Here is a 26,609-nt window from a genome sequence, read left to right as displayed (position 1 = left end):
TTCTCACATCCATGTTTCTCTCTCTGACTCTCCCTTCCACTCTCTAAAAATCAATGGAAAAATATCCTCTGGTGAGGATTAACAACAACAAAAAAGAGTTAAGGTATTTGCAGGAGGTAATGTTATAAAGGTTCTGAAGAATCTTCAAAAAAGAACTGATGAGAAGGAAGAGAAAAAGTATTTGTGATTTAGTGATATTGTAAAGGGAACATTCATAAAGTGATGTTTCATCAACCTAAACATTCCTTGAAGGAAAGTAACTCTATTCTATGAATACCTTGAAAAAATGGAAAGTTTAATTCACACACAGACATGGCCTCAAAACTAAGGTATACACTTAGATTTAGATTCTCTTTACCACCATGATCTTCCCTATAAGAAAATCCTTAGTGATCCCTGCACTAAGAGATAGCTTTGTTCAGAATAAAGGAAAAGATGGAATCAGAGGCCACAGCTAAACACTAACTTCCATCTCACAGGGAAATGGAATGGGTAAGGGAAAGTGGTATCCATAAATGTTTCTTTTTCACTTTTAGAAATCACTTTCTTAAAAAGAAGAATGTGAGGCCGAAACCGGTTTGGCTCAGTGGATAGAGCATCGGCCTGTGGACTGAAAGGTCCCAGGTTCGATTCTGGTCAAGGGCATGTACCTTGATTGCGGGCACATCCCCAGTAGGGAGTGTGCAGGAGGCAGCTGATAGATGTTTCTCTCTCATCATTGATGTTTCTAACTCTCTATCCCTCTCCCTTCCTCTCTGTAAAAAATCAATAAAATATATTTTTTAAAAGAAGAAGAAGAAGAATGTGAGGAGGAAGGAAGGATAAAAGGGAAATTTCTTTTTCTCTATTTATTGAGGGGAGGAGGGAGGGAGGGAAATAGAGGGGGGAAGGAAGGGAAGGAAGGAGAGAGAAACATCAATTTGTTGTTCCACTTATTTATGCATTCATTGGTTGATCCTTGTCTGTGTCCTAACCTGAGACTGACCCTCAACCTTGGCACATCAGGACAACGCTCCAACCAACGGAGCTATCCAGCCAGAGCAAGGGAAATTTCTTTATTGTCCTTTGCAATGCTCTAGGGGGGCGGGGAGAGGGGGTGTAAATCCAGTGCCTTTGCTCTTCCCATTACTTAATGTGAACAAATAATAATTAGGAAAATTATCCAACAAATATTCCTCCTCTGTGTGCCAGACATAGTTATAAATGCAGACTTCTCCCCCATCTCAATCTTTTTAGAGATTATTTTACTGCCTTTTTAGAAGTGCCTTTGCAGATAAAAACCAGCTGTTCCTGCTAAGAGGTGACCTTATGGCTGCTGGTATACATTATGATCATAGTATTTTGCCCAAAAGCCAAGGATAGCCTCTGACACAGCAATCCTGTAATCCAACACTCCTCTTTCTGTATAAAGAATGCTTTATAGGCAGAACTGAGTACAGGGTGGGAATCTGAGCTGCATACAGCTCTTTTGGATATTTTATTTGATAAGACCATGCAATCCAGCAGAGCAGGCTGGAATTCTACCAAAGGAACTCAGATCCCCCAAAAAACTAATGACATTCAGGGTCTAGAAGTAAGGGAGGAGCCAATATCTTTTCTTTATGAATTTTCAGAGCTGGCCTAAGTCCTATGAAGACCCTCAACATTGAAAGGATTATGTTGCCCTCCACTCCCCCACACACATAATTCCAAGATGAGTGTAATTAATTTCAGTAAAGTTCTGATTTTTCTCATGAGGACAACTTCAATAATTTAATTTAAATGCAAATATGAAATTATTTCCAGAAAAAATTTAGAAATGCCCCTCATACTTTGATATATAGCATATTAGTTTCACGTGTACAACATAGCAATTCCACCTTTGTAAACACAACAAAGTGATCACCACAATACATCTGGTTACCATCCATCACTATACAATTGACTCTCTTCATCCATTTCGCCTCCCCTACCTCCTATCCTTCTGATAATCACAAATCTATTCTCTGAATTTATGAGTTTGTTTTGTTCATTTGTTTTTTAGATTCCACGTATAAATAAAATCATATATTTTTCTCGTCTGACTTGTTTTACTTAGCATAATACCCTCTAGTTCCATTCATGTTGTCACAAATGGTAAGATTTCATTTTTTATTACTGAGTAATATTCCATTGTACATAGTATATACCACATCTTCTTTATCCATTCATCTATGGATGGACTCTTAGGTTGTTTCCATATCTTAGCTATTGTAAATAATGCTGCAATTAAACCAACAGTGCATATATCTTTTCAAATTAGTGTTTTCATTTTCTTTGGGTAAATATCCAGAAGTGGAATAACTGGATCATTCAGTAGTTCTATTTTTAATTTTTTGAGGACCCTCCATACCATTTCCTATAGTGGCTACATTCCCACCAACAGTGTACCAGGGTTCTCTTTTCCTCTTTTCTCCACATCCACTTGTTATTCCCCCTCCTACTTTGTTAAGATGTGCATAATTTACCTACTGGGTAATTTATCACTATACTAGAGGCCCAGTGCATGAAATTTGTGCACGGGGGAGGGGGTCCCCTCAGCCCAGCCTGCACCCTCTCCAATCCGGGACCCCTCGGGGGATGTCCGACTCCTGGTTTAGGCCTAAACTGGCAGTCGGACATCCCTCACACAATCCTGGACCTCTGGCTCCTAATCACTCACCTGCCTGCCTGCCTGGTCATCCCTCACTGCCTCTGTGTGCCTGCCTGATCGCCCCTCACTGCCCGCCCCCCCCGCCTGGCCTGATTGCCCCACAAAGCCTGCTTGTTCAGTTGTTTGGTCGTCCCTCACTAATCCCCCTGCTGGCCTGGGCGCCCCACGCAGCCTGCTTGTTCAGTAGTTTGGTCGTCCCTCACTAACCCCACTGCTGGCCTGGTCATAGACAGCCATCTTGTGAGGGTGTGAGGGTCAATTTGCATATTACCTCTTTATTATATAGTATATTATGAACTGATGAAGGTCTGGGGGCTGAGACTCACCTAACTAGTTTAAACTTAGCCAAGGCTACCATTACCTTTCATGTGAGACTTATACTACCTTCTGCCTTGTGCCCACTCCATTGCACGCCCAAGAAACCAGCCTATAATATTGCCTTCCTGTGCATGTCCTCTAACCTCTTTTAGTGGTGGATCCTTAGAGGCTCCTTCCACAATTCAAGGATTCTTTATCACAAATAGTTTGAAAAGTATTGGTTGTAACCACTATATCTGCCAATGCTGCATGGCAAGAGTATGGAAAAAACTAGAATAGGAGAATTCCCCCCAAAATCATAACTGAATAGTCCAGGAGTAGACAGTTAAAATCAAACCCTACAGTGGACTCTATACTACATACTACTGCATGTGCCTCACAGTAATGCATATCACATGTTCCGAACAGTCCCCTCGGGTAGGCCCTTGAATGTCAAGGCTCCTGCCACAGCACACTATTCCTAAACACAAAATAAGTTTTCATATACTTTGTAATTCATCTATAAATATATTTCTTTATACACATGCGCATCAGTGTTTTCTGTCTTCAGTTGTAAAATTCTCTGGAGCATAGATGCTAACACTCCATAGTTTTCTAGAACATTTTATTCAGTGCTTTGTGCCATTTGACACTTGAAAATATTTTCTTTTTTAAAAAATATTTTTATTGATTTCAGAGAGAGAGAGGGAGAGATAGAAACATCAATGATGATAAAGAGTCAATGGGCTGCGTCCTGTATGCCCCACACTGGGGATCAAGCTTGCAACCTGGGCATGTACCCTTGACTGGACTCGAACTCAGGACCCTTCAGTCTGCAGGCCGACACTCTATCCTCCGAGCCAAACCAGCTAGGGCTGAAAATATTTTCTGATATTATGATGATACTGGCATCATCACCCAATGGCTGGGATGCTGTTGAACCAGGAAAGAGTGGGGGTAATTAAGAGATACCTGTAGCCAATCTTTCTATGACATTGTCTGCCTTTGGCAAAAGAGCCTGGTGAATACTCATTCAGTATATATATGCAATATTAGTACCATCAGGGTCTGAATTTGCAGCTCTAATTAAAACCCAATTCTAGCAGGGCCTGAGATCGTAGGCCTGCATTTCTGCCCCTACCATCAGATCGGTGCATGGTCCTTCCCTATACCATTCAGATCTATTGTCTAACCTGTCAGACTTGATGAGAGCAGAGCTTGTAGTTAACTGCTGCTGACCCTTATTCTGAGGCCGGGTACTAGCTAAAGGCCTCATCTCTACAGTTGCTATGGAAACTGTCCTCTTCCTCTCCTGACACTCTTTTCAGATTGGAATCTTCAAGTGGTGTAGCAGAACATTGTCTTATGTGTCATATAGGGCGAGGCAACACCACTATCTGATGTTCTCCCAATACTTTCTTTTTTAAAAAAAGATTTTAAGAAATTGATTTTTAGAGATAGAGGAAGAGAGAGAGAGAGAGAGAGAGAGAGAAACATCAATGTGAGAGGGAAACATCAACGGAGCCTGCAATCCCGGCATGTACCCTGGCAGGGAATCCAACCTTTCAGTACACTGAGCAATGCCTGACCAACTGAGCCACACCGGCCAGGGTTCTGCCAGTCCTATTTCTCCCTCCCTGACACACACAAAAAAGGATTTTCAAGGCCATCTCCAATTTCTTTCTGAGATATAATTGACATACAATATTATATTAGTTTCAGGTAGGGTCATGTCTACATTGATTGCAGAATGTTCCAGTTTGCTCCGTGCTCCATGCTAGGGAACAGGATTGCTGTGAGGTATTTGCCATGCAGACACTGTCCAATCCTCCTCAGGGCCTCCGGAGAGGCAGTGGATCATAATGCGCTCATAGGCAGCCTTGCTGGATCAGGTCATGTGCTGCTTTCTACCCGGTACCATCTCCCAAATGGGACCCCAAAAATGCTGCTGGAGTGCTAGGGCGATAGCCAGGCTCTCTGTCGGACACAGACAGGTACCGAAGAGTTCCCTGTCTGTACATGTTTACTGTTTGTAAAAAGCTGGAGCGCAGAGCAGGTGGTGGCGGGGACACGATGAGGGATGGGTGAGGGTAGGCTCGCGGCACACACCATTTTTACAAGGATGTTCCAGTCAGTCATAAAACAGCGCCGGCCCCCTTAGTCCTCTTCCCCAGGCCCTGGTTCTTTGGTTTAGGGAAGGCTCGACCTCCTCTTGGGCTCACATAGAATTCCCTGGGAGAACAACAACCCCCAAGGTGGCTCAACCCACTGAGCCACACACACAACCGGTGGTCGGCAAGGTCTCTTCCCTGGGCTTTACCCACATCCTCCGGGCTGCAGTCTGAGCTCACTGCTCTCCAGGCCCGCACTCAGCGGAGATGGAGACGAGCCAACCACTCTCTTCGGAGGAACACTCACCGGGGACTCAGGGCCGGAAGGTCATCCCGTCCCTCCAACACTGCGCGGCCTTCCTGAGCACTCCCGGGGCCTGGGGCAATGGGGACAGGGAGGCCGAGGATGGAGGATAAGGCCCGGGCAGGCAGAGGCAAAAAGACAAACAAACAAACAAGCACAAAGGAACCTGCCAGACAATGGTCACACAGACACACCGACACAGGTGGAGACAGCGATACAAAACGGAGACAGAGGGACAAGATGGCTCCCTCAGTCCCGGCGAGGCGCGGAAGGGCCAGGCAGTGCTTAGAGGGGAAACATCCTAACTAGAAGCTTCTCCCGTCGCTCAGGCAATCGACTCTCCCCTCCACCCGGCCCCTCAGAACCCCCACCCGGGCCCAAGTCGGAGTGGGAGCGCCCTCGGGAGAACCAGCCCGAGAGGAAAGGGGCGGACACCAACGCCCCGCCCCTGGCCGAGCGCGACCGCAGAGAGCCGGAGCATCCGGGCACTAGCCCGGCCCCTGCGGCGCCAAGGCTCCGCCTCCTGACAGGCAGCAGCCAATGAGCGGCTCCTGCCGCCGGCCTTTAAGAACCGCGCGCACTCTCCCTGCGGCGGATGCTGCCGGCCTAGCAGTCAAACGGAGTTTCCATGGAGACCGAGGCTGGGCCCTGGCGGCCTCGAGGCGTTACCATGGAGACAAGTCCCGGACTGCGGCTCCCCAGCCCCAGCTCACTGCTGTCTCTAAACCCCGCGGAGCCGCTGTGCGAGGCCAGAGCCACCGTGGCGGCTGCACGCTGGGACCTGCGGAAACACTCGCTGCTCATCGTGATCGGCGATATCGGTACAGAGAGTCAGCTGAGGGCCGTGCGGGCCCACCTTGAACAAGGTGAGCCGCTGTCCTGGCTGTGCTCGGGACATCCTCCCTCCCGAGCTTCTCCGCCGGCTGCATTTACCTCCCAGAGCGTACGTCTGCATTCTCCATCCCTACTGTGCAATTCCTGAAATCCGCGCGTCCTGTTAATCTGAATCATCCGCCCCTGTCACCTGCATCTTCCATGTCACGCGTCCTCCCCGCCTGCCAGCATCTTGCTTCCCCCTTCCCCCCGCACACCCCGTGGCATTCCGCAATCTCCCTGAGTCGGGTTAGCTCTGGGCAGCCCCTGGGTCCGCTCTGGTCACACCCTCTCTCCCTCAGTGTCTCGGTCCAGATGTCCTGAAAGTCCTCACCTTCCCCTGAAGATTCCATGTCCCTACCTTAGCTTCTTCTTTAGGATCCCTGAACACGCACAGGGAGCTTTCTGAACGCTGCGGGCAAATCTCAGATCTCCCAGTGTGGGCGGCCAACCTGAGAGAGTGACCTTTGTGGCCACCAGCTCTCCGTCCTCACCTCCCTGACTAGTTGACAGCCAGTGGCGCAGTGCTGCGGAGCCACCTGCGGGTGGAAGTAAGCCTGCAAGGGGTGGAGGGAAGGAGGGGGGGATAGAAAGAGAGTCCAGAATCCTACTTAGCTATAAGGACAGGGAAGGCACCCCTGGTATCTAGGAATAGTCCCTTGGATGTCACTTCTATCACAATTGGGCAACTCTGCAAGAAAATTGCTACATACAAACTCATTAGTGACCAAGTTTAGCCTATACCAGGGATGGCGAACCTATGACACGCGTGTCAGCACTGACACGCGTAGCCATTTCTGATGACACGCGGCCGCATGCCGAGGATGAAACATTTGCTGCTCCTGAGGATGAAACATTTGCGAAATAATGTTTTTTTTCCTCAAAGTGACACACTACCCGAGTTATGCTCAGTTTTTTGGCGAAGTTTGACACACCAAGCTCAAAAGGTTGCCCATCATTGGCCTAAACTCTGCCCCGCTCCCTCTGGCTCAGGCAAAGGCCAAGAAAGGATGGGAGACAGACACAGGCACTAACCACCTTTCTTAAAGACATCCGTGTGACTGACTGATCATGGCAGCTGTCCTTATCCTCTCCCTCTCCTTACCCCTCTTGTGAGCCTGTAAGTGCTCCCTGCAGTCCAGCCCCTCTGACCTTCTCTAGAGTGCTCTTTGTTTCTTTTCTCTCTCACAGGGATTCTCTCCTGGAACATTGACTTATCATCCTTTGATTTGAACCAACAATTGAGACTCTTCATTACCCGGCACCTAGCTCACTTCTCTTCAGAGGTCAAAGGTTAGGACTCGTGTCATTTGTCTCAGTTCTTTGGGTGAGGGTTGGTCACTGAAGAGCAGAGATCCACTCTTCCTGGTAGAACTGGCCTTGTGGGAGATTTGGGTGGGGGAGGAGGGAGGGATTCCTCAGGGGAAAGTTGTAAAGCTCCATAACTATTCCCACATATCCAGTACCCTTCTCAGAGAGATGGTCTGAGGGTGGAAGAAGCCTGGAGGATGTGATTTCTACTTGAGGGTGGTTTATGGACAGCTGTTGACATGCACTAAGGAAACAAGGTACTTCTCATGAATGACCAATCATCTTCCATGCACAGATTCACTCTCTTTTTCGCGTTCCCCTCTCCGTGTACCCCAGCCTCTTGCTCCCTTTACAGAGACCCTTGAATCCCCCACTTGCCTTCGAGATCCTTGCTTAGAACTCCCTTCAGACTGCACAGCCTACTCTTCCGGTTTCAGGATTTCTGGTTTCTCCCTTGGTTCAGGCAACAGATCCCCAGAGCAGAGCAGAAATCTGGTACAAAAGGCTGATCAGCACCATCAAACCCAGAGTGCAAGCAGGGTCTCCTGGATTTATTGCTACTTTGAGGTTTGACTCTGAGATCAAAGTGCACAGCATGCAGTTCCCCATCCTGATGGGTGGGAGAAATGGGTCAGGTATTTGAGAAAATAATATTTTAGGAGCTATCAGTCCATGACAGTATCTGTGGGGAGACTTCAGCAAGCTCTACATCTCATTATAAAAGTGCTGGGCATTCTGGTCCTGCTGTTGGTAAATGTTGGCATACCAATCCATGCGCCAGTGCCTTCATGGACTATAAAAATCCATCCAGCTCAACAGTTACTGCATAAGATGACTGAATTCATATCTTATATAGATTATTCTCAATTATTCAGTATAGTACATAGCCACGTCCCCTTCTCTTCCCGCTCCTCCTGCTAACTGCCACACCTTTGGTCATTTCCCTGAGCACTGACTCCTCTGAAGATGCTACCAGAGAGAGAAGACAAGGTCAATATGACTAATGCTTTATTATCCTAGGAATATGTGCAGCATTTAAAAAATGTGGGGCTGGCATTTTCTAGATGTGACTGCTTTCTGTGAAGCTAGATGCTCACTGTTTTGAGACTGCCTTCTGTTTAGAACTACTCATGTCATGGCTTCCTCCATTAGCACGGATGATTGAAAATCAATAGTTTTACCACTTATTACTCGTAGGAGCTTGGGTGCAAAATTGGATCGGGGGATGATAACAGATGAAATTAATGATTGAATTGAAGTTTGAGGAGTAACTGCTGATGTTAATAATTTACACTGATTTCTCTAATCCCATCCTTTTGGCCACAGAGACTTAAGATTAGGCTGCTTTCTGGAATGATGTATGAATGTACAGAACTTAAACCAAAATACTTAGCCATTTTTTAAATTAAGATGCGAGGATGCTTGGGAATCATCTGCTTACAGGGAGATGCATAGTTACTCTAAACAAGCGCTAATATAGAAACACCAACTAGATCTTTTCAATCAAAGTGTTATGCTGTGGTGTCCTTGGGGGGTTAGGGCCATACACCCAAGACGAGGGCTTACTTTAGCCTACTGAATTTTTTTAGGTTTGGACATTTTACTTTTATTTCTTATTTTTTATTTTTTGGTGGCCTGGTTTATGTCCCTGGAGAATAGTAGAGAATTTCCTGGAAAAACCCACATGGCTCAAGACAGCCACAGCCCCACCCCTGCTGGCTCCTCTTTCAGCTGTCCCCACAAACAACAGTCAGCCTAGAGCAGCTGCAGACACTGCCCCTCCCTTCAGCCTCCCTTTAATGGGGAGGCAAAGGGAACCAGGCTGCTAGGCTGGGGGGCTCCAGGGGATATGCTAGTACCTTATGACTTAATCCTTTCTGACCACCCTGGAGGCTGGACTGCCATCCTGCTCATCTCTGCTTAAGCCCTCTGCCAAAATGCTTTAAAAAGGGACAAAAATGTACCCTACAATGACAAGGAGAGCACAATCATTCCTAGCCACCTCCCCCTCCACACTCTCCACACTGGGAAAAGGAGGGACCCTCTGAAGTAGAGTCAGTGGCCCAGCTCCTTCTAGTGGTCAAATCTGGTAATGATTTCCTAGGTGAATTTTGGGTAGTCAGTCTCCAACCATGACTTGGAGCCTTCCTTTCTAACCCCTGCAAAAAGCTGGGGCTTCCAAACATTATAAAGTAAACCCAGAAACAGTTAGGATAGTGGAAAACTGAGCTTGAATAACACTCTGATACTTCTACTCTCAGACACCTATAGGAAAGGGAGAGGTCTTCATAATTTATAATTCATGATTGATATTCTGGGGCTCTAGGACACACAGGCTGAAGGGCCAGTGTGGAGGTCTTCTGTCTGACTCTCCATTACCACTGAAAGTGCTAGTTCTGTTACCTTCAGTGAAAGCCATTCTGAATTAGCAGAGCAGCTCATTGTCCTCTACAGCTGGGGCTTGCATTGCTGTCTAGAATGGGAAAGCAGGGACATGAATAGATCTTGAAGCCCTTTCCTGAAGGCACTTCCAGTTTTGGGTTTACCTGAGAGCTAAGGGTACTCTCTAGAGTTCGTCTGGCTTGAGATTCTGATTTAGGATTTCCTTGATGACCTGGATGACCGCTCATAAATCTTCTACAAAAGAGAGACAGATTTCCAGTGGTATTTGTGCACTGCAGGTTTAGGATTCTAAGAATAAAGCACGTTTACATCTTTTGTACACTCCTCACAGCATTATTGGAGAATGGTACTAATGTTAGACTCACTTTATAGTGAAAGCAAGCTTTCAGAGAGGTTAATTGACATTTAATTGCATGATTAATAAAATAGTAGAGTGAGGTCTCAAATCCAGGACTTTGGATGTCTCTTTGTGTCTGAGCTCAGGCACCTCACAATTTCATGGCAGCAGAACACAGCAGGTGAAGGACTGGTTGTGGGGGGTGGCTGTTCAGAGGGTGAGGGCTGAGGGAAAACTCCACCGTGAGTTGAAACCAGGCCCAGGGTTAGCATCTGAGAATAAGGGTGGGCTCTGCACTGAGGTGGGAAATGTTATTTTGTTCTCAAGCCAATATCTACTCAAGTTTCCCTCTCAGCCCACCCTAGAGGGCCCTGGAAAGCAGAGAAGATAGAAGGTTTGAGATGGGAGGAAATAAGAAGTATGAAGTTGCAGAAGGGATGTGTTTCTCTTTTGTGATGCTCGGAACTCAGCCTGATTTGTGTTCTGTATCTCTGCAGATGGCTTCCTCTATCCAAATGGGGCTGTTGCCATGCTGCTGCTTTGCATCCCCGGATCTGAGCAAAGATACCTCCTCCTTTGTCTCCCCCTCTCCCCAGTACTGGTGACTCAGCTCCTCCTCTACTCTGGCTGCAGTTTACAGGGGATGGGGGATGCTGAGAGCAGAGACTATTTTGGCTTCTCTGACCTTCAAAAGCAATTCTTGGCAGCCTGGGGCAAGGGTGTGGCTGGTGCTGGGGTGAGTGGGTGGATGGCAATGTGAAGAAGGCTTTAGGAGTTGGCCAGGCCTGGGGAAGGTTGATGGAAAGGAAGAAGGCAGGGAAGGACTTTGTGGGAGCACATCACCAGGTTGGAACTGAGTGCTAGAGAGCTCCAGTTCCTCCCTTTGAATCCTCCGTCACTAACTCTGAGACAGAGGCAGAGACTAAGGGAAACAGAGCCAATATTGGACGGCTTGAGGTAGTATAAGACAGAGACATCAGAGAGACATAGAAAAGTGCAGAAAATTGCACGTCCCCAGGGTTCCTGTGCCCCACCCCAGATTGTCTAGGACCACGTGTCCACTCCAGAATTTCCAACTACCCTCCAACCTGAAATGATACCTATTTCTGCCCTCCCCTGGTTTCTGTAGCTGTGGCTCGGAAGCCACTGACAGAGCTCAGCACAACTCTGCTCCCCAGCCTTCGTCTCAAGCAGTCCCCTCACTCCTACACTGTGCTTTCAGGCCCCCAGCCCCTTTGTCTCCCGTTCCTCCTGGGATTGAAGGTCATTCCCAGGGTCTGAGGAGAGAGGCAGCAGATGGCTCCTGAGAGAAGGGGGCGGGGGCAGGCAGCCCACACCTCCTCTGTCCCCCACAGTGTGCCGGAGCACAGGGCTTTGGTCTTTTGGCTGATGCTAAAAGAGTATTTCCTGACTACGCAGGATTGGGGGCGAAGGGTTCTGTGGGCCGTTGGAGACCACCTGCCTCTCTGAGCTGCTAGACAACCCTTCAGACCCCTCAGAGCCGCGGGAGAGGCACCAGAGCACTGACGTTGTAAAGGCACAGAAACAGTTAAGTCTCCAGTGCCTCGTCATGGACCAGCCCCTCTTCCCCGCCCTGGCACCGCCCTCCCCATCTAGCGCCCCCCCACCCCATTCCCACCCCAAGTGCCGCAGACTCTTCCCTGAAGCTGCCGGCTGAGGCCGGAGCTGCAGCCTCCATGAGGGGCTCCCTCTCACACCCAGGGTAAGAACCGAAGGGCTTGGCAAGAGGAACGGGGGTGCTGTGATAGGGAGGTGGGATGGGGATAACGGGAAGAGAGTTCATACCTATCTGATGTGTCTGGAACCGGTCCGGGGGGGGGGGGGGGCAGTGTGAGGGAATGGAGATAGCTGAACAGTACTGGCTTGGAGGCCAGCCTGGACCCAGACCCAGGCAGAGGCCAAGGAGGCCAGGCTGGGCTGGGAGACATCAGCCTCCGGCAGCAGCAGAGGGTGGTGTCACTGGCTGTGTCTGGCAGCCCGGGCGCTGGAAGAGTTTGGGGCTGTGTCTTTGGTCAGGGGCAGAAGAATCTGAGGGGAAGGCGGATATTATGGGAATGTACCTAATCGGAGGGTATCTGGGTGTCAGCTGCTAGATTGCTCCGCTGCTCCTATGTTGGGGGCGAGCAGGACAGCGAGTCTTTGCCTATTAAGGGAAGGTGGGGGTACGCTGTGGAAAAGAAGGGAGGAGAGGGTCATTAAGACCTGGCGCGCCTCTTCACAGATCGACCTATTTGCGGCGGGTTCCCCGTACCCCTTTCCCTGCGACTAGCTTGAGGTTGGGACTCTAAGCCCCCCACCCCTTTCTGGCTCTCTCTGGAGACTGAGAGGCCACTCTGGAGATTAAGCGCGCTCCCTCCCGAGCAGCTGCCCTGCATTCCCAGTCCTGTCACCCGCACGGGTTCCCAGTCTCAGCCCCACCCCCACCCCCACCTCCTCTCTGCTTCTCTTCCCAAGATGGGGGCTCTGGAGCAGAGGAGCCAGTTTCTTCTCCCGCTTTTCGTACCCCACTTCCGACAGCTCCCCCCTCCATCCCCCCCTCCCCCCCGCCATGCAGAGGCAGTCAAGAAAATGACTTGTCATGCTGGGGTGGGGGCGGGGGCGGGGGCGGGGGCGGAGCTGGAGCCTGAGCTCAGCGCGCACACTCGCACACACTCACACACTGCGGCAAACTGCAGCTGCCCGCGCGGCTCCCCTCCCCGCCGCCTCACTGCGGAGACACCTGCCCTCCCGCCGGCTCAGCCTCAGCATCCGCAGCCCACCCTCACCCCGTCACTGGCCAACAGAAGTGACCCTGACTCACAAGAAGTCCTCTCCAGAGAAAAAGGAAACACAAGTCCATTCCCTTCAGTGGGATCGCGAGGGGAGCAGAGGAGGAAACAGCGTTTACTCCGGGGCCTGAAAAGGAGGGGCCAGGATGCAGACTGCGTAGTTGCCAGTCAGAACTGGAGGGCACTTGGGTGAGGGAGAAGGGGCTTGGGCCCACAGGAACTGGAATCAGAGAAGTCTAGTGGTTATAAACAGGGGACTACAAGGAATGACAGATGGGGGGGGGGGGGGGGGGAGGGGTTGATAGCTAGGAAGCAAACCAGTGTGTACCACAGATATTTCTTTTTCCCAGTTTCCTAGCTCAAATGTGCAACCTTGTGGTGTGTATGAGGGAGGTGGGGGTAAGAATTACCCTTTTAAATCTAAACTACTTAGAGCTAGCCTAGGACCAGTTGCTTCCTAAACCATGATATTCCTCACCTGCCCCAGCCCTGCCCCTGTCTTCCTCTGAACTGACCTCAAAGCTTCCCTCCGTTCCCAAGTGAATAAAAGAGAACCCTCGAACTTCTCTTGGGCCCCACCCGCCCGGTGTGGGGTTGATCTTGTGACCCCCTCCCTTCTTCCCTCCCTCCCTCCATAGTTAACTTCCCCTGCAGCTGCAGCTGCAGCCCCTTTCTGCCCCATCTGCCCGATCCTGGCACCAAGGGTCTTCCACAGCAAAGGCCCTGGCCCCAAGTCCCTCTTGTCTGAAGCCCCAGAAAGAGGAAAGAGCCAAGTCACAGAAGAGAATCTAATAGAAGATTATGAGCCCTCACAAAATATCCTCCAGACAGCCCACTCCCCAGGCCATCTCTTTACCTCTCCGTAAGGTAACCACTGTGTGCTGCCATTGGCAAGGGCAGGAGCAGGGCATGGCAGCCACTTCCTTTGCTACATTGCGTGGTGTTTCATGTGAGCCTGGAGAATGGAAGTAGATAGGGGATTTGAAGGTGTCTTATCTTTCTCCATGGCCTGGGGAACTCTCAGGCTTTCCTCCCTTGTTTCCTGTTTGTGAACCAGTAACTCCCCTCTCCTTGGCTGAAGCTCTCGTAGCAGAGGGGCAAGGATGAGAGGAGAAACTCTTCACAGGGGATGGGCTGTAGGGTAGGGAACCCGGCCTCTCTGGAGCCTGGAGCCATGAAGGTGAGGTGGGAACAATATGATTGGTTGCACGTCTGAGGAACCGGAGAACAGAACAAGAAGTTAGAGAACAAGAAGTTAGAACCCTATTTCTTTTTCTTTTTTATATTTTTATTGATTTCAGAGAGGAAGTAAGAGGGAGAGAGAGAAACATCAATGATAAGAGAGAATCATTGATCGGCTGCCTCCTGCACAACCCCACCAGGGATTGAACCCTCAACCCAGTCATGTGCCCTGACCAGGATTTGAAACTGTGACCTCCTGTTCATGGGTCAACCCTCAAACACTGAGCCACGCCAGGGCTAGAGTCCTATCAGCCCTCTATCTCCCACAGTGCCGACGTCTCCCCAGTCTTTTGGAATGGAAATTCTAGCCTTGGATGGGTGTTGGAAAGGAGGCTGGGAGTCTAAGACAATGCACAGAAGCACCCATTTCCTTATTTCCAGGCACTCTGCTGGCACGAAAACCCAAGGCAGACCCTGCTGGAGAGAAGGGAGCTGAGGATCATGTCCCAGGAGTCCTCCCTCCAGCTGAGCCCATCCCTCCCCCCATCCCCAGGCAGCACCAGGAGCTTAGTGCTCTAGAGGGACAAAAGCTTCTTGTCAACAGGGCAGTCTTGGGCGGGAGTTCCAGGCGGAGGGTGTGGCAGATGAAGGGAGGGAGAAGGTGGTCTGTGGAAGAGGGGAGGAGGAAGGCCTGGAAGGGAAGGGCCGGAGGAGCCAGTCCCTTGACTTTACTCAGCGGTATCCGAAGTGGCAGGATCTAGGGAGAGCCAGGCTTCTCTTTCTCTGAATCCGCATTTCCTGATAGTGCCTGCTTTTCTCTCCGGCCCAGCACAATGCCTCTCTGTTTTAATCTGTACCCACTCTCTTCAATCCAAATCCCTGCATCTCTCCCTCAGGCCAGAGGACTCTCTGCCACCAGAGTGAAATCCTAGAGACCGTTATCCTGGTAAACCCGAGTGCCGACAGCATCAGCTCTGAGGTAAGGCCAGGGCCTGTGCCTTGCCACGCGGGCCTGGTTTGAAAGGGCTGTAACTCATCCTTGCCAGTGCTACTGCTGTAAAGCCAAGAATTCCTGGACTTGGCTTTGAATCATCCTTTCTCTGCCCTCTGAGCTGCCTTACAATCTCCAGCCCCACGATGGAGGTGTTGTGGGGCTACCAGTGGGGAGCATGTCCCTGCAGTCCTGGGGAGAAACACGAACATTCAGTGCCCTTCCCTGTTTCCTACATCTGTGACCACTCTCCTCCTTCCATTCTAGGTTCACCATCTACTTAGCAGCCCGTCAGCTCACAAACTACTGATCTTGAGTGGGCAAAGTTTAGAGCCAGGGGGAGACCTCATCCTACAGAGTGGTACCTACTCCTATCAAAACTTTGTCCAGGTTCTTCACAACCCAGAGGTATGTCCCATGCCTGCATGCCTGGGAGGAACAGAGTATGGGATAGGACTAGAGCTGTGGGGAAGGAAAATCTCATTGCATGATCATCTGTGGTCCTGGCAGAAAGGTAGATTACCTGGAGAGTGGTGGAGATTAGCAGACTGAATCTGAGTCAACCCCAGTGACCTGATCAGCCTTCTATCTCCCATTACTCTAGATTGCCCAATTGCTCAGCAATAGAGACCCTGGGATCCAGGCCTTCCTCACCGTATCCTGCTTAGGGGAGGGTGATTGGAGCCATCTGGGACTATCCAGTTCCCAAGAGACCCTGCATCTCCGGCTAAACCCTGAGCCCACGCTGCCCACCATGGATGGTGTGGCTGAGTTCTCCGAGTATGTCTCTGAGACCGTGGATGTGCCATCCCCCTTTGACCTGCTAGAGCCCCCTACCTCAGGGGGCTTCCTCAAGCTCTCCAAACCTTGCTGCTACATCTTCCCTGGCGGCCGCGGGGACTCTGCCCTTTTTGCCGTTAATGGTTTCAATATCCTAGTGGATGGTGGCTCTGATCGCAAATCCTGCTTCTGGAAGCTGGTGCGGCACCTGGACCGCATTGACTCGGTGCTGCTCACACACATCGGGGCAGACAACCTGCCAGGCATCAATGGACTCCTGCAGCGCAAGGTGGCAGAACTGGAGGAGGAGCAGTCCCAGGGCTCCAGCAGCTACAGTGACTGGGTGAAGAACCTCATCTCCCCTGAGCTTGGAGTTGTCTTCTTCAACGTACCGGATAAGCTGCGGCTGCCTGATGCCTCCCGGAAGGCCAAGCGCAGCATTGAGGAGGCCTGCCTCACTCTGCAGCACCTAAACCGCCTGGGCATCCAGGCTGAGCCTCTGTACCGTGTGGTCAGCAACACCATTGAGCCTCTGACCCTCTTCCACAAGATGGGCGTGGGCCGGCTGGACATGTACGTCCTCAACCCTGTCAAGGACAGCAAGGAGATGCAGTTCCTTATGCAGAAGTGGGCAGGCAATAGCAAAGCTAAGACAGGCATTGTGCTGTCTAATGGAAAAGAGGCTGAGATCTCAGTGCCCTACCTGACCTCTATCACTGCTCTGGTGGTCTGGCTGCCAGCCAACCCCACTGAGAAGATTGTGCGTGTGCTTTTTCCAGGAAACGCTCCCCAGAACAAGATTTTGGAAGGCCTGGAAAAACTTCGGCACTTGGACTTCCTACGCTACCCTGTGGCCACACAAAAGGACCTGGCTGCTGGGGCTGTGCCTGCCAACCTCAAACCCAGCAAAATAAAACAGCGGGCTGACAGCAAGGAGAGCCTCAAGGCCACTGCTAAGACAGCAGTGAGCAAGCTGGCCAAACGGGAGGAAGTGGCTGAAGAGGGAGCCAAGGAGGCCCGCTCAGAACTGGCCAAGGAGTTAGCCAAGACAGAGAAGAAGGTAAAGGAATCATCTGAAAAGCCCCCAGAGAAGCCTGCCAAACCTGAAAGGGTGAGGACAGAGTCGAGCGAGGTATTAAAGGCAGAGAAGCGAAAGCTGATCAAAGACAAGGTGGGGAAGAAGCACCTGAAAGAAAAAATATCAAAGCTGGAAGAGAAAAAGGACAAAGAGAAAAAGGAGATCAAGAAGGAGAGGAAGGAGCTCAAGAGAGATGAAGGAAGGAAGGAGGAGAAGAAGGATGCCAAGAAGGAGGAGAAGAGGAAAGATATCAAACCTGAGGTCAAGAAGATTTCTAAGCCAGACCTGAAGCCCTTTACCCCTGAGGTACGGAAGACCCTCTATAAAGCCAAGGCTCCTGGCAGAGTCAAGATGGACAAGAGCCGGGCTGCCCGTGGGGAGAAGGAGCTGTCTTCTGAGCCCCGGACACCCCCAGCCCAGAAGGGGGCTGTACCACTTCCAACAGTCAGTGGGCACAGGGAGCTGGCCCTGTCTTCCCCAGAGGACCTCACACAGGACTTTGAGGAGATGAAGCTTGAGGAGAGGAGGTTACTGGCTGAACAAAGGGACATAGGTCTAGGAGAGAAACCTCTCCTTGCAGACACTGCACAGCAGGGACTCCCAAGCACAGTTGCCCAGGGGATATTACCCTCTGTCCCAAGGCTGGAACAAGAAGAGCCTGTGATAAAAGAGAAAGAGGTTGTACCAAACATCCCTGAGGAACAAGGCAGCAAGGACAGAAGCACAAACTTTGGGGCTGAAACAGAGAAAGAGAAAGATACCTGGGAAGAAAAGAAACAGAAGGAAGCAGAAAGCCTCCCTGATAGAACAGAAGCCAGAGAGGAAAGTGAACCTGAGGTAAAGGAGGATGTGATAGAGAAGGCTGAATTAGAAGAAATGGAGGAAGTACACCCTTCAGAGGAAGAGGAAGAGGAAGAGACAAAGGCTGAGAGTTTTTACCAAAAACATATGCAGGAAGCTTTGAAGGTAACTCCAAGGGTCAGGGAGGCTCTTGGGGGCCGGGAACTGGGACTCCAGGGCAAGGCTCCTGAGAAGGAGACCTCATCATTCCTAAGCAACTTGACCACACCTGCAGGAGCCACTGAGCATGTCTCTTACATCCAGGACGAGACAATCCCTGGTTATTCAGAGACGGAGCAGACCATCTCAGATGAGGAGATCCATGATGAGCCGGAGGAGCGCCCAGCTCCTCCTAGGTTTCCTACAAATGCATATGATCTCCCTGGACCTGAAGATCCTGGCCCCTTTGAGGTTAGTCAGCCTACAGACAGTGTTATTCCTGTCACCTCCAGCAAAGGCTATGGAGCACCAGAGACTGAACTCACCTACCCCCCCAACATAGTGGCTGCCCCTTTGGCTGAAGAGGAGCACGTGTCCTCAGCTACCTCAATCACTGAGTGTGACAAGCTTTCTTCCTTTGCCACATCTGTGGCTGAGGACCAGTCTGTGGCTTCACTCACAGCTCCCCAGACAGAGGAGACAGGCAAGAGTTCCCTACTGCTTGACACAGTCACAAGCATCCCGTCATCCCGCACTGAAGCCACTCAGGGCTTGGACTACGTGCCATCAGCTGGTACCATCTCACCCACCTCCTCACTGGAAGAAGACAAGGGCTTTAAGTCACCACCTTGTGAGGATTTCTCTGTGACTGGAGAGTCAGAGAAGAGAGGAGAGATGGTAGGGAGGGGCTTGCCTGGAGAAAGAGCTGTGGAAAAGGGAGAGGAGACCACAAATGTACAGATATCTGAGAAACTTCACAGTCAATATGGAGCCCCAATGTTTGGTGCTCCAGGGCACACCCTATATCCAGGGGAACCAGCCCTCGGAGAACTAGAGGAGCGCTGCCTCAGTCCAGATGACAGCACAGTGAAGATGGCCTCTCCTCCACCATCTGGCCCACCCAGCGCTACCCACACACCCTTTCATCAGTCCCCAGTAGAAGAAAAGTCTGAGCCCCAAGACTTTCAGGAAGCAGGCTCCTGGGGAGACATGAGGCACACACCAGGTGTAGGCAAGGAAGATGCTGTACAGGAGACAGTCAAGCCAGGGCCTAAAGAGGACGCACTAGAGAAGAGAGAAAAGGTGCTTCCTCCCAGGAGCCCCCAAGCTCAGGAAGCTGCCATCAGCATTGTTGGGGAACATACAGGCTACACTCTCCAACTATTGCCCGAACAGGATAAAGCAATGGTCTTTGAGACTGTGGAGGCACGAGAGCCCACGGGCACAATTCTGGGAACAGAAGCCCTTCTGAAAGATTTGAAGACATCACTCCAAGCACCTGGTGAACCTCAGAAAGACGAGATGCTCCAATTTCCTGACCAAAGCCTCTCCCCTGATGATGCAGAGTCCCTCTCTGTCCTCAGCGTGGTCTCTCCAGACATTGCCAACCAGGAAGCACCCAGGTCTCCTTATGGCCTAACAGAGCAGCACTTACACAAAGACCTTTGGCCACAGGTATCTCCAGAAGACACCCGGTCACTTTCTTTCTCAGAAGAGAGTCCCAGCAAGGAGACCTCTCTGGATATCTCTTCTAAGCAGCTATCTCCAGAAAATCTTGGCACTCTCCAGTTTGCGGAACTAAGCCTTGGAAAGGAAGAAAAGGGGCCTCTGATGCAGGCTGAGGACACTTCTCAGCACTTAGCCCCTGTGTCTATTCCAGGACCCCGTGCAGCCACAGTGTCTCCTCCCACACAAGGGAACACTGGATACTCTGCACAGACAGACATCACAGATGAGAGCCCTGATGGAAAATTACCTTCCAGCTCATTTTCTCACTCCACACTGTTGGGAAATGGGAAGCACTCACCTGAAGGGATCACAAGCCCCAGCGAACACATTCTAACACCTGATAGCTCCCTCACCAAGAGTCCCGAGTCTTTGCCAAGCCTTGCCATGGAAGACATTGCCATGAAGTGGGAAGGTCAAGTTCCAGAACTGAAAGACAGAACCCCAGAGAAGAAGGACAAAGGACCTGACCCAAAGGATGAAGTCCTACAGCAGAAGGGCAAAACTCTGGAGCAGAAGGATACAGCCATTAGTCAGAAAAGTGAGGCTCTGGAAGAAAAGAACACGGTTATGGAACAGCAGGATAAGGCTTTAGGACAAAAAGTCAGAGACTTAGGACAAAGGGACTCAGGCCTGGAAAGGAAAGACAAGACCATAGAATCAAAAGACAAAGATTTAGAACAAAAAGACAGAGACTTAGAACCAAAAGACAGAGTTCCAGAGGACAAGGTCTTTGAACTGAAGGGCAAGGCCTTAGAACAGACAGACAAGATCCCTGAGCAGAGGGTCAAGGATCAGGAACAGAAGGACAAAGCCTTGGAAAAGAAGGATCAGGCCTTAGAACAAAAATACTGGGCTTTAGGACAGAAGGATGAAGACCTGGAACAAAACAATAAGGCTCTTAAACAGAAAGATAAGGCTCTGGAAGAGGACAAAACTCAAGATCAGGGGAGCCCAACGCAGGAGAAAACCATGAAACCAAAGGAGAAGATCCTAGAGGAAAAATCTTCAGAAAAAGTTGAAGCTGTGAAACAGAAGGAAGAAGCTCTGCTGGAAAAGACCAAAACTCTGGAGCTGGAAGAGAGCCCAGTGCAGGAGGACAAGGCCCTGGAGCAGGAAAAGAAGTACTGGATGGAGCAGGATGTAGTCCAGGAGTGGAGAGAAACGTCTTCAACCGGAGGGGAGTCAGTTGGAGAACAGAAAGAATTTACCCGGACATGGGAGGACACATCATCTGAGCAGGAGGACAGGTACTGGAGGGGCAGAGAGGATGTGGCCCAGGACACATACTGGAGGGAGCTGAGCTGTGAGCGGAAGGTCTGGTACCCGCATGAGCTGGATGGCCAGGGGGTCCAGCCACGGTACACAGAGGAGCGGGAGAGCACTTTCCTCGACGAGGGGCCAGATGATGAGCAAGAAGTGCCCCCCTTGGAGCATATGCCCCAGAGCCCATGGGCCTCAGGCTTCAAGGGTTTCCAGGAGCCCTCATCACAGAAAGGGCTGGAGGTAGAGCGGTGGCTTGCTGAGTCACCAGTTGGGCTGCCACCAGAGGAAGAAGACAAGCTTACCCGCTCCCCTTTTGAGATCATCTCTCCACCGGCTTCCCCAACTGAGATGGTTGGACAGAGGGTTCCTCTGGCCCCAGGACCAGAGACCCCTGTCCTAGAGCCTAAGACTATGCCACCCGTAAAGAAAGAACCCACTACCCACTCATGGCTGGCTGAGATCCCACCGTGGGTGCCCAAGGACAGACCCCTGCCACCTGCACCTCTCTCCCCAGCGCCAGCTCCCCCAAGCCCTGTCCCTGAGCCACGCACTCCTGCACCCTTTTCCTGGGGCACTGCCGAGTATGACAGTGTGGTGGCTGCAGTGCAGGAGGGGGCAGCTGAATTGGAAGGTGGGCCATACTCCCCGCTTGGGAAGGACTACCGCAAGGCTGAAGGCCAAGGAGAAGAAGAAAATCAGGCCAGGGCTCCTGACAGCAGCCCCTGCAGCTCAAAGGTTCCAGAGGCCAGCAAGAGCCATGCTACCAAGGGGCCTGAGCAGACAGAGCCAGAGCAGAGAGAGCCCACGCCCTATCCTGATGAGAGAAGCTTTCAGTATGCGGATATATATGAGCAGATGATGCTTACCGGGCTCGCCCCTGCGTGCCCCACTAGGGAACCTCCTCTTGGAGCAGCTGGGGATTGGCCCCCACACATCTCAACCAAGGAGGAGGCTGCTGGCCGAAACACATCAGCAGAGAAGGAGCTTTCATCTCCTGTTTCACCCAAGAGCCTCCAATTCGACACCCCATCTTTCAGCTATGCAGCTCTGGGGGGACCCACCGTACCACCTAGGCAGGAGCCTGATGCAGGGCCAAGTGTGGAGCCCAGCCTCACCCCCCCTGCATTACCTCCCCGTGCTCCTATCCCCCTGAGTAAAGGCCCAAGCCCCCATCTTAATGGTAATGTCCTGAGCTGTAGCCCCGATAGGAAAACCCCATCCCCCAAGGAATCAGGCCAGAGTCACTGGGATGACAGCACTAGTGACTCAGAGCTAGAGAAGGGGGCTCTGGAACAGCCAGAGAAAGAGGTCCAGTCCCCAAGTCCCCCCCACCCCATCCCTGCGGGGCTCCCTAAACTGTGGCCTGAAAGTGAGGCAGGTACCAGTCCTTCCTCAAACTCACACCAGGGTCCTGCCCCACCCAGCCTGGACTTCCCTGCTTCAGCCTTTGGTTTCTCCTCATTGCAGCCAGCTCCTCCACAGCTGCCCTCTCCAGCTGAACCGCGCTCGGCACCCTGTGGCTCCCTTGCCTTCTCTGGGGACCGAGCTCTGGCTCTGGCTCCAGGGCCCCCCACCAGAGCCCGGCATGATGAGTACCTAGAAGTGACCAAGGCCCCCAGCCTGGACTCCTCACTGCCCCAGCTCCCCTCACCCAGCTCTCCTGGGGCCCCTCTCCTCTCTAGTCTGCCACGACCTGCCTCACCAGCCCTGTCTGAAGGCTCCTCCTCTGAAGCCACCACACCTGTGATTTCAAGTGTGGCCGAGCGCTTCCCTCCCGGCCTGGAGGCTGCAGAACAGGGGTCTGTAGAGCTGGTCCCAGGAATGGAAGCAACTGCCCACAGCCTTTGGGACCTTACTCCTTTGAGCCCAGCACCTCCAGCGTCACTGGACTTGGCCCCAGCTCCAGCTCCAGCTCCAAACTTGCCTGGAGACATGTTTGATGGCACCCTGCCCTGCCGCCTGGAGTACTCAGTGGCAGCTACCAAGAAGCCAAACTCCTTCCAGGATCTCTCTGGAGATTATGCCACCAACGGTCCAACTGAAACCAGCCCCAACACCCCAGGCCTTGCCCCAGCCAAGGATGAGAAAAAAGAGGCTGAGGGCTGCCCTGCCTGGGAACGTGGGGCCTGGCCTGAGGGAGCTGAGAGGAGCTCCAGGCCTGACAGTCTGCTCTCCCCTGAGCAGCCACTGTGTCCTGGAGGGACCTCTGGTGGCCCATCCAGAAGTGGCTCCCCTAAGATGGAGGCTGGGCCCCAGGGATGTGCCTCTGAGCCCCGGCCCCACTGTGGGGAGCTCTCCCCATCCTTCCTGAACCCACCTCTGCCCCAATCCACAAATGACAGTGACCTCGCAACTGAGGAAGCTCAGCTGGTAGGGAGAGGGGGGAGGCGCCGGGCGGGGGGCCCTGGGGCCACAGGGGGCCCATGTCCTGTGGCAGATGAGACACCCCCAACGTCAGTCAGCGACTCAGGCTCCTCACAGTCAGATTCTGACGTTCCACCAGAAACTGAGGAGTGTCCATCCATCACAGCTGAGGCAGCCCTCGACTCAGATGAAGATGGGGACTTCCTGCCTGTGGACAAAGCTGGGGGGGTCAGTGGAATGCACCATCCCAGGCCTGGCCATGACCCACCTCCACTCCCTCAGCCAGATCCCCACCCATCCCCTCCCCGTCCCGATGTGTGCATGGCTGATCCTGAGGGGCTCAGCTCAGAGTCTGGAAGGGTAGAGAGGCTACGGGAAAAGGAGAAGGCACAGGGGAGAGTAGGGCGCAGGGCCCCAGGTCGGGCCAAGCCAGCATCTCCTGCACGGCGTCTGGATCTTCGGGGAAAACGCTCACCCACCCCTGGAAAAGGGCCTGCAGATCGAGCATCCCGGGTCCCACCTCGGACACGTAGCACTCCAAGCCAGGTCACCCCAGCAGACGAAAAGGATGGACACAGCCCCATGTCCAAAGGCCTAGTCAACGGACTCAAGGCAGGACCAAGTAAGTATGATGTGAACAGGAGAGATTGTGGATTGGGGCTGGGTGTGGCTGGTCTCAGGCTCCAGGAGTGGGAGGAAGGGAAAGGAGAAGGTTGCCAAAAGCAGTCTACTTTCCCTCTACAATGAGTCCTGGCTTGTCTCTACAGTGGCCTTGGGTTCCAAGGGCGGCTCTGGTCCCCCTGTATATGTGGATCTCGCCTACATCCCGAATCATTGCAGTGGCAAGACTGCTGATCTTGACTTCTTCCGACGAGTGCGTGCATCCTACTATGTGGTCAGTGGGAATGACCCTGCCAATGGCGAGCCAAGCCGGGCTGTGCTGGATGCCCTGCTGGAGGGCAAGGCCCAATGGGGGGAGAATCTTCAGGTGAGTGACAAGAGATGCCACGGAGGTAGTATGGTCAAAGCTTACTAAGAGGCAATAGTGGGGCACAGTCTTTATTCATAAAGGACTGAGCCCTTACTATGGGCAGTTTCCTGGACCATCAGGTATCCCATCCCCCTCACATACGCTCTCTTCACATTATCACATCAGGCATGTCTTATCTCCCTCCTAGGTGACTTTGATCCCTACTCATGACACGGAGGTAACTCGTGAGTGGTACCAGCAGACTCATGAGCAGCAGCAGCAACTGAACGTCCTGGTCCTGGCTAGCAGCAGCACTGTGGTCATGCAGGATGAGTCCTTCCCAGCCTGCAAGATTGAGTTCTGAAAAAACCACTCTCCCTTCCCCAAGGATCTGCTCCCCCAGCTCCCTTAGAGAATGGCTACTGCTGAGTCTTTGGGGTTTGGGGACATGGGAGCTGGGGAAGGAGAGGGTGGGGGGACAGGACGTCTTGTGGAAACTTGGGCTGGGCTAAATGGGAGGGGTTGTCCCTTCCCCTCATCCATACTTGAGAGGAGTCTCAAAACCAAAGGTAACAGGATAGGGAGAGGGTACAAAATTAGGATAGGAGGTCATCTGATGCCTGAGAACTCTGGAGTGACATCTCTCCTAGCACTGCCAAATGCTGGTATTGCATGGGGATTAAGGATGAATCTGAGAGTGCAACCTCCCCCCTCATGGAAGGAGATCATATCCGCAACCCCAGGTACCTCTTTATCTCTATCTATTTATTTAGCATCCCAAGGATTTCCAATAGTAACTTATGTGACCTGGGGGCAGGATACTGTCGGTGAGATGCCTAGAGCTGCACCCTTCACTCCCATCCCCTTACCCACCAGGGTCTGGGTTCCAGCAGAGGTCTGGGGGTACACTGCTGCTACACTGTCCCACTGCTTCCCTCCGTATCTGAATGTCTCAACCCAAAACTTGAAGCACTTGACCAACAGACTGGTGAGAGAAGAAAAGAGCTTATCCTCCCAGTCCCTGCTTCATACCATTCACATCCCAGAGTTGTGCCCAGACCAGGCCTACTGGGCAGCACAAAGGGGCAAGGAGAGCCCAGCTCCAAACCCAGAATTTTCCAAGCTCCCTGACCTTTTGAAGTTTTCACCTACCCATTCCAATGATCCTGATCCCTTCCCATCCCCTGCTTGGCTTTTCTGCATGTGGTCATCTACTGTGGCCTGGTGTGTAATGGGTTAAAAATAAGCCACTGCCTCACATCCCAACATCTGACACCTCAGCAATGTGTGACTCCCCCAACATTCCACTATGCCATCCTGCAGCTGAAATGGGAACGCTGGCTGCCTTTTCAGCCCCATACAAACTCTTAGAGAGGATCTGGGAGGTGGAGGTCATGCCAGAGGACTTGGGGGAAAGGAGAGGGAGGGAGGAAAGGGAGAGGAAGCTGAGCTAAAAAGCTTAACTCCTACTGAGTGAGATGAACACAGGCTGAAAATACCATCTCAGGAGAGGACCTCACCCCGAGCAAGCCAATGAGCAGCCTTGCCAGACTACTGCTGGACTGAGGAATCCAGACGCTCGCTCGCTCGTCAGGACTCAGCTTCTCTGCCAAATGACTGTGTGGAAACCAAAACGAGCCTGCCTGTGTCCTTCCTAGCTCCCACCCAACCCGTGCTGCTGTGCTCTGCTTCTCCCCACACCTCCCTGCTGTAGTTCCCAGCTGCTGTAACAGAGCCGCCTTCAACTCTAACAATAAATCAAGTTCATTACAGATGCTATAGTGTTGCTTAGGGTTTTTCTGACCCCACATATTGCTTAGTTGCTGGGCTCTGGCTTCTCTAAGCATAGTCATTTTTCTCAATGTCTTTGATAACTGGAAGCAATTCCAGGACCCAGGGAAGCCAGAGAACATAGGGTGTTTTGAGGGAGAAAAGGATATGAGGGAGCCAGCATAATTCCTGAAAATGGGTGACAGTACCTGAACACTTGGTTTGGGGAAGGAAGAGGGGTCGGCATCTCCATGAGGTCAAGAGCTGAGAACCAAATAACCAGATACGTTAGATAGGATAACACCAAAGAGGTAAGGAGTTGAGGGGCCCTAAGATACCCAGAGCTTACTGAGGTTGTAAACACCCTTCACTTATGCAGTCAGGATTTTCATGGAGTAAAATGTTGGATTTTCCCCCTGCAGTGAAACCCTTTATATGTCCTGGGTATGTAAGAAGAGGCCAAGTTGTGAATGTGAATATATGGGCAGGGGGATAGTCCAGTCCTCCTAGTGTTCTGGGCTCTCCCGATGTCAAGATGTCAAGGGATTAAACAGAGTATAACCTCTTTATGTTAATTCCTGACACTCCAAAGCATCGGAAGAAAAAC

General features: G+C 51.6%; 1 protein-coding gene across 1 annotated transcript; it reads left to right on the top strand.

Annotated features, from left to right (window-relative positions):
* Positions 1-6,011: 6,011 nt before the first annotated feature.
* MAP1A (microtubule associated protein 1A) lies at positions 6,012-26,006 on the top strand. The gene is made up of 7 exons (XM_008143060.3): positions 6,012-6,249; positions 7,448-7,549; positions 15,175-15,257; positions 15,537-15,677; positions 15,874-23,884; positions 24,030-24,250; positions 24,441-26,006. Exons 1-7 carry the CDS (start codon positions 6,012-6,014, stop codon positions 24,594-24,596), a joined length of 8,952 nt encoding a protein of 2,983 aa, XP_008141282.2. The 3' UTR covers positions 24,597-26,006.
* The last annotated feature ends 603 nt before the right edge of the window (positions 26,007-26,609 follow it).

Source organism: Eptesicus fuscus, chromosome 5 (assembly GCF_027574615.1).
Source record: "Eptesicus fuscus isolate TK198812 chromosome 5, DD_ASM_mEF_20220401, whole genome shotgun sequence".
Classification (NCBI taxonomy): domain Eukaryota; kingdom Metazoa; phylum Chordata; class Mammalia; order Chiroptera; family Vespertilionidae; genus Eptesicus; species Eptesicus fuscus.
The sequence above is the reverse complement of the archived record's forward strand: the minus strand, read 5'-3'. Positions and strand labels throughout refer to the sequence as shown.